General features: G+C 37.5%; 1 protein-coding gene across 1 annotated transcript; it reads right to left on the reverse strand.

The window, feature by feature from the left end:
• Nucleotides 1–3,692: 3,692 nt before the first annotated feature.
• On the reverse strand, nucleotides 3,693–6,120 carry LOC110700834 (FAS1 domain-containing protein SELMODRAFT_448915-like). Its single transcript, XM_021878419.1, has 2 exons — nucleotides 3,852–6,120; nucleotides 3,693–3,725 (listed from the first exon to the last, which is right to left on the reverse strand). The coding sequence occupies exons 1-2, from the start codon at nucleotides 4,626–4,628 to the stop codon at nucleotides 3,693–3,695; spliced, it is 810 nt and encodes a 269-aa protein (XP_021734111.1). The 5' UTR covers nucleotides 4,629–6,120.
• Between the last annotated feature and the right edge of the window lie 2,110 nt (nucleotides 6,121–8,230).

The raw sequence follows: 8,230 nt of genomic DNA on the forward strand, positions 1-8,230 counted from the left end.
TTTTGTACCAAAAATAAAGAGGGAGCCCCAGTTAATCTCCGAGATTAACACTCCAAGTTAATCTCCTCTCACAATTTTATGCATTTGTTTTCGTGCCACTTTACTATTTCACTTTTATTATTTTAAAAATAAAAGTAAAACAATATATTGTGAGAGGAGATTAACTTTTCATGTTAATCTCAGAGATTAACTTGAATTCTCTCAAAAATAAAACCCTAGAAAATTAAATTGGGGGTTTTGATTGAAACTAAATGAAGGTGCTTTTTTCTAACGACACCGTTTAGTCCAAGTGGTTCAGCTGCCTTTGTTGACTAAGCTGTTGACTCCGGTTAAACTTTTTTGTTGACTTAGCTTTTGACTCCGTTTGACTCAGCTGACTAGCACTCCACTTTCTCATACGAGCATTATGTATCTGACTTGTTGTCTTCAACTTATTTCAAATATATTTATTACTTATTTCTTAATAAATTCATATCAGAAAAAACTAGAAAGATTAAGATCAAATCTTAAAAAATTCAAACTAAATCTACTTGTTTCAGGTAAAGAGAACAAGTCCATAATCTCATATAAACATATGATGTATTGCGCCAAAGTAAACTAGACAAGTTCCAATGTCGATGAATTTTGTAGTTAATAAGGCAGGATCTTTACCAATTGGATAGAATTGTATCTAACGACAGACAAGACAGTGGACGATGGTGACCGAAATTCAATCGAGTGGCCTGGATGTAATTCTATAGGCGCACTTGGCCTTTCCCATTTATTAGAAGTTTCTTTCGATACTCTAGAATCTAGATAGTGATACACTTCTATAGTTCTATTGGCTCTACACCTCTTTCCACTTTTCTTCATCCTTGTCCTTGCAATAGATACCTCCAACGCTATCAAGTTCACAAATCCTGCCCTTAAAATTCACTACATCCTCAATACGACTAACATCATCATCGTAAGTTCTTGATATAGCCCCCTTTTTATGCCTCAAATCAGCTAGGCAGCTAGCTAGATTTCCATCATTATACAATACGATAGCGGATAGCAGTACAGCCATCACCTTCGTTGCAAATAGGATCCTCAAAGAAAACCCCACTTTGCTACAATTGCCATACTGTTTATTATCTCCGGGAAAACATCAATGGGCCGGGGTTGCAACTTGCAAGCATACTTGAGTGTACAATTGTATAAACCTTACTACTTCTCGAAACTTAGAAACATCTAGATACTTAAGAATATCATGGAGCAACCCTCAAATAGCAATACAAGAAAGGGGCTGTCAGAGCTTACCTTTGTTATACTCCTCAGCAGTCAACACTACACAACCACAGAGGGGGATTCAATTCGCTTAAAATAAATACTAATAGTAATAATATAAAGGGAGATTCAATACCACAACCGATCAAACCAGAAAAACAGGAGCAGCTATGAGCTTCGAGATATTGCTTTTTAAACATCTGGGAGCAGGCATATGGACAGAGAATTTGAAGGGTATGAAAGAAGATAATATGTATTTTGGAATAGATACTGTGCTTTAAAGGCTGCTCAAAATCGAATGACGTCTTCTCTTTTTTCAACAGATATATAAATTGTGACTAAAGTTCTTGGTGTTAGTGAAAGAATTCTCCCATCTATTCTACTGCATGAGCACACCATCAGTAGATACCAGAACCAAAACCCCTTGCAGTAAGTCAGTAATCCACTTCTTAAAGTCCACAAAAATTTGAAGCCATACCACTAGTCAAAGTGAACCAGCTAGGCTAGCACAGTTTGTCCATCAACCAAAACTTCAATCCCAATTCCCAAGGGCCTACTGTCAGTCACAACAGTAGCAATGGCACCAATCCACAGCCATTAATAGACTTCCTAGTTTTTATAAGTGATTAAAAGAAGGTAACTGACTTATACAACTAAACAATAAAGACAATATAATAGTAGTCCCAGATATACTACTCATCTTTTCCCTTTCCTTTTTCATCTAAACACCTTCACAGTGCAAGGCAGAGCTTGAACAATAATGTTGAGCTTGGCCTGAGTGCAAACTTCTAATTACAGGAATATGACCACATATGCAGAGATGAAAGCATGCCCGACGAATATGCAGAGATGAGTATGTTATATATTGTGCATATGAAGTAATTTCTTTCCTCAACTTTCTGACAAATTCACACTATAACAATGAATTTTAAATCTTCAAAGTAATTAAATTAGCCCACTAACTAACCTGCAAATTTACCTAATGCTAGCTAAATTAGCCCAGAGTTCCTCAATAGCCAATTCAACCATCCAAAATAAACCCCAGCAAGGGCAGCAACCAAGTTTTCACAGAATCGATCATCAAATAAAAATGAGACAGGTAAAGAAACTGAGCACGATAATCTCTAAAATGAAATGAAACTAATATGCATACTATTGACCTTCTAGTTGCTTTAGAGTCCTTGGCCAAATCAGTATAGTACTCATCCTTGATTCTTTATAGCACCACCAACAAATTCTTGAATGATTTTCTTAACTTGACTTGCTAAGCTACTACTGATGTGCTTATTCGATGAACATAAGCTGATTGGCTCCTAAGATCGTAAGGCTCCAAAATGTGCAAGGACAAGGCTAATAAAGCAAATTTCTAATGTGATTGAAAAGAGATCACAATTAAAAGATAAGAAAACAAAGCGCCTTAATGAACCACCAGGATTGAACTGATTAAGCACCTTTGCTTCTTAATTGTCTATTACCTCTATGTTAGGCAAGCTTACAAGAACTTTTGTGACCATAACTTTACTCAAAAACTAAAGGTGATTTAATCATGCATGTAATTCCATAGCTTTTAGCTATTGTTCTTCCAAAAACTGATTAATTACTTGTTTAGAGTGTGCCCTTGATTGTGAATAATGTAAATACTGCTGATTTTGGGGCCTTGTTGGTGTTGTTACTTCTCTAATGTTTGGCTATTATACAGGGGTGATAATCGTGTAAGCATGCATTATGTTCAATATATTGAGTCAAATAACTTATCTACTCAAAATAAAATGTTTATTTTCCATTAAACTATTGGAAACATTCATACTCCTACTACACTAAAACACACTACAAAGCATTCAATATTTCAATTAGCATATACCTTAATTTTTACATAAACAGAACCAACATCCCCTTAAACCCAAGTACCCAACACCCTATTGAAATCTTAATTACACTCTTCCAGCAGTGAAGTGTAGGCTGACATCAACACCTATACAAAACAGGTTCTCCAATGTATCATGTCCGCGAATAGTTCGACTTTGTGATATATCAGCTACTGATTCAAGACTAGTTTAATTCTCAGTAATGTTTGCTTGGCATGCATATCAAACCATACTAATTGATCTGTTGAATCACTTCTTTTTTATCACCACATTCAAACTCACACAGAAAGTGACCAAACAATACATTTGCAACAAAGTAAATTGTGAATTCCACAACAGATGAAACTCGAAAATAGGTGTATATTCCTCTTCAAAGTCGTAACAAACATGCACAAGCAACAACAACGTTGCCTCTGAGATGCTAAAGATTGATATCATCTACTTACAAGAATTGATACCCTGCTAGATTATGAACAATTAACCCTCAAACACAATAAGAACTAATACTCTGCTAGATTATGAACAATTAACCCTCAAGCACAACACCTAGACAATGTCAACAACACTAGAATTTACAAGCTACATATTATCCAACAACTCAGAAATAAGCTTCTGCAACAAAAATTGAGTATGTTATCCAACTCAGTAGCAGGAAATACATAATAGGAAGCACAATTGTCAGAGCTTGCCAAGCAGTAGTATCACAGCAAACGTACACAGAATCAAAGCCCAATATACCTGTAGGTTCCTGGCAGCCGAGCTCGCCACGTTCTTCGGTGACCCAACCACCGGTCCTCTTCTGTCCTGTTCGAACTCCGGCAACGGAGGCGACGGGACTCCTCCGAGCATATTTTCCGGCGAGGGGTTTCGACCCAGAAAATTTTCCGGCGAGGAAAAATCATCCCCGGAAGTATTATAGTCAAGAACAGTCCCAATACCGTGAACAGAAACGACAGAGCTCTGAAAGAGATCGGGATGAGTAAGTAGCGCACCATTGACGGAGAAATTGCCGGCGGAATTGTTGGTAATGAGGATGGTTTTTCCGGGGAGAAGAGTTGGAAGGCGAGCTCCATTCGGGAACTGCCGGAGCTCGGTGAATGTAAAGCGACGGGGAACAATGTGGTAATAAAAGAGAAGAGGGTTGAAGGAAGAGGCCGGAGAAGTTGAGTTTCCGGCAAGAAAAGCGCCGTCTTCTGGGATGAAGAGGGTGGCTGTGAGAGGGAAAATGGAGGGGTCAGCTTGAGAAAGAAGTTTAGCCCAGTTGCTGAAATCTCCAGCTCCGACGATTGAGTCGATGATCGAGTTGAATTGCAGTTGTTGCGGTGTTTCTTGGACTTGCGCCGGCGGTGGTCGTGCTATGACTGAGAGCGACGGAAGAGGCGGTGGTGATGATGGTGGAGACGGTGATGGGGTTGGGGCGATGTTGAAGGTGGTGAAGTTGATTTCAATGGCGGAAGTTACAGTAGTGGAGAAGTTGAGGAGGAAGAGGAGAGAGAGAATGAAGAAGGAAGCCATTGAAGACGAAGAAGCTTTTCTTGGGTTTCTTGAAGAAACTTCCAGTTATGATTTATGAAGTATTTCTGTTGTTGGGGAGAAAAATGAATGTGCAACGCAGAGTTTTTGGGATTTATTACTTTTTATACGTAGTAATTTGATTAATGAGATGAATTTTTTTTACTACCTCCGTTAACCATTATCAACTTTTACTAAAAATGGACGCTAAAAATTATGTGCAACATTTCCAAACCTTTCCATATTTAGTAAAAAAAATTAACAAAATTACAAAAATACCCTTACTTAAAACTTTATAAGATCAATTACATTCTTAAAAACATAATTAATCAATTACTAATCTAACCTAATTAATCTAACTACTCATATTAAATTTAATTCATCTCCCCCAATAACTCATTAAAATCAACCAAACTAGTTCAAAATCATCCAATTTCTCCACATTCATACCCTAATTTTTCACCCAATTCATCTTTCCCATTTCCTTTCTCCCTCCTCCTTCAAAGTCAATCAGATCTGGTATCACCAAGAAGAAGGTGACGAAGAAGATCTGGTATTCGGTGGGTGTGGCGGTTTCTTTGGTGGTTTTGGGTTCGAATTGGGGTGGATCGTAATTCTAGGTTCGAGTTGTGGGTTTCGTTTCAGGTGGGTTGGTCGTTTTTGGTGGGTGGTCGTTCTTCGTGGGTGGTTTTCGTAGGTGGGTGGTTTTCGCAGGTGGTTTTCGTAGGTGGGTTTTCGTAGGTGGGTTTTCGCAGGTCGTTCTCGGTGGGTGGTTTTCGTGGGTGGGTTTTCGTAGGTGGGTTTTGGTGGTTCCGTCAGTGGGTTTGGAGGGTGGTCGTCCATCTGGGAAAAGGTGTGTGTTCGTGGAGGTGGTGGTTCTGTCGGTGGGTTTCGGTGGCTGAGGTGCTAGATTGTTCTTTCAATTTTTTTTTTTTTGATTAACTATTAATGACATACCCTTACTTTGTGTTAAACACCATTAAGAAGTTTTGCATTGGAGTCCGTTCCTCACCCCAAAGTTGCAGATAATGGTTAACGGAGGAAGTATAAATCTAGTAATTGATGATCCATGCTATCCGGATTAACCCGACTCAACACGATCGTTTTGAACTTTTTTGTTTAAAAAAGTAAAATAGCTCGGGTATTTTATTAAATTAAAATGATTTTCATCGAAGACAAGATATCCAATTACAATTCGATTATTTGTTGACCCAAAACTCGAATTAACCTGGCTTGAGCTCGACCAAATCCGAACAAACCGTTTGACAAGTGTAGAGAGGCTATTAGGAGAGGTTTTTTTTTATAAGATTAAAATCAATATTTTAAAAAAGAAAATTGTAACAAAAAAATTAAATTAGTTCAACAATCATAAGAAACATAATGCGATACATGTCACAATTAACTACTTCGTAATCAAATATGTTACCAATCAATCGCGTTCTATTTTGAGCTGATGACCTCCAAAAATGGTCATATAGTATTATTATGAGATACTCCCTCCGTCCCTAAATTACATTCATACTTTTAGCATTTATTCCTCACATAATAGAGAGAAGTAGGAATGTAATTTTGGAACGAGGGTAATTAAAATTTCATTTTATTTTTAAACAAATAAACAATGTCATATTGTTCTTAAATAAATTTCCTTATTTGTTTACAGACTCATTTAGATTAATCATATTCTTAATTTCTATATTTTCTTAAGGTTTTCGTGAAATTTGACTTGAAACCGTTGAAAATGGTTTGTTGAGGCCGAGGTTTGTTGTGGGCCGAAACCTCCAAAATTTCTCAAAAAGCATGGATATTAGCCTTCAATTTTGGAATTTTTTGATTTTTTTTCACAAGGAAATAAAAATTCCTGAAATGTTTACTATGGTCCTTAATACCCTCCGATCCGGGAGTCCAATTGGTTAGTTGGAACCATCCAATTTGCCTTTAAACGGCCAATTTACCAGTTTACAACTTGCACTGATCGTTCTTGAGTTCAACATATCCTTCTTTGACGCTTTTGTTTCTGAGAACTCAACTTCCAGCGATCCTCTTCTCCTCATCCCCGATTCCAAGGGAACATGCCCTGCTTCGACTCCCCTCCCAACGACAGTTGTGTCTCGCCTCCAAGCAACCGAAGTTTCGATGGCCAACCGACGCGATGGTCTGGTTATGGTATTGTTGATTCTATTGCTCACAATAGCGCTGGATTATCTGGAACTCCCTATGCTGTCACTAGTGGCTATTACTTGTGGGTTCTACTTTATTTTTTTATGGGTATTGAGCTTCATTCTTGTAAAAAATGGAAGTTACTTTGACTACTTCTCTTACATTGTGATTTTATTTCATGTTGAAAGGATTGTGATTCTTGACTTTCATAGCTTGTGTTTCGTTTGAAAATTTTGGTGATGGTGGCATTACACTTTATCCAGACAATAATGTAGTTTGTAATCTACAGTTGTATACCCATTAGTCTTGCTCGTACTTGTTCGTTTATGTTTGATTTTTTCTCTTCTCAAATCTTGGTTTTGATTTGACTAGATTTTGTCCATTATTATTGTGTAAGTCTCAATTTTGCATGAATTTTGAGTCTCAATCTAGTGTTTCTTCTGTTTAACTATCCAAAATAAGTATGAATCCAACTGTTCCAAATTATATAAAAAAAAAACTTTACAATTATTTTCATCTTTTGTTACTCGGAAAATAAAAAATGTTTTTCAATATGAGAAACCGGGAAAACCCTATTCATAGATGTTACACTTTTTTTGACAGGATTCATAAATGTTATCTTAGCACAACATTATTAACATTGAAAAAAAAAAATTTGTAAAAAAAATACTCGTAACGAATTTCATAATTCATAACAGAATTCGGTGAAATCTCCGACACCGAAAAGCATTCATGCTATTTACTCCACCCACTTACAGTCCGTCGTAAGACAAGTCAGGCTTTCTCATTTGGCACTACTCCTTGTGCCCACGTAGCACAACCGTTTGTGCTGGTCACATATGTTGCTAGCACGTCCCCTTGGTGCTAACAAGTCCCCTTGGTTGAATTAAGCACTCACCCTTAGTGCCTTAGTCCGAATTTACGACTAAGTGTCGTAGACAATTGAGCACACAAGCTATCACCCTTGCTAGTATGCCCGACCACTCACTTAACACCCTCGTGCCTTAGTTTTCCTCACACTCTTTAAGTGTTTGAAGGAAAGGGTTAAGTTGCAAGAGAACAAAAGTCATTTTGGAAGGCTTTTTGTATTACTCTCAACTTAAATGTACAAATGAGGCCTTGGAGCCTATTTATAGTGCTTCTCCCTACTTACAAGCTTTCTCTAGAATATTCCTAAACTCCTCAAATGGAGGGTTCTAGACTACAACAATCTAGAGAGTTCCCACCTCCTTTGGAACTACATACATGGAGGTTTCTACACACATCCTACATAGAATGCTAAGGACTAGCCTAGAAAATTCTAGAAACTTACATACAAAATGTACATACATAGAAGAACCTAGAAGACTTCTAAGATGTACCAGACCTTCCTTGATTATTCTAGAGTCATCCACTCTCGAATAGTCTTCCAAAGAACCCCGTAGATAGCTCCGGAACCTTCTAGAAGC

Source organism: Chenopodium quinoa, unplaced genomic scaffold (genome assembly GCF_001683475.1).
Source record: "Chenopodium quinoa cultivar QQ74 unplaced genomic scaffold, ASM168347v1, whole genome shotgun sequence".
NCBI classification, from domain to species: domain Eukaryota; kingdom Viridiplantae; phylum Streptophyta; class Magnoliopsida; order Caryophyllales; family Amaranthaceae; genus Chenopodium; species Chenopodium quinoa.

Bases quoted from the DNA above. Each gene is read 5' to 3' on its own strand.
- LOC110700834 (XM_021878419.1), bottom strand. From the start codon at position 4,628: ATGGCTTCCTTCTTCATTCTCTCTCTCCTCTTCCTCCTCAACTTCTCC. The intron at 3,726-3,851 runs GTATATTGGGCT...TTTTTGTTGCAG, and splicing joins CGGCTGCCAGGAACCTACAG to AAGCTTATTTCTGAGTTGTT.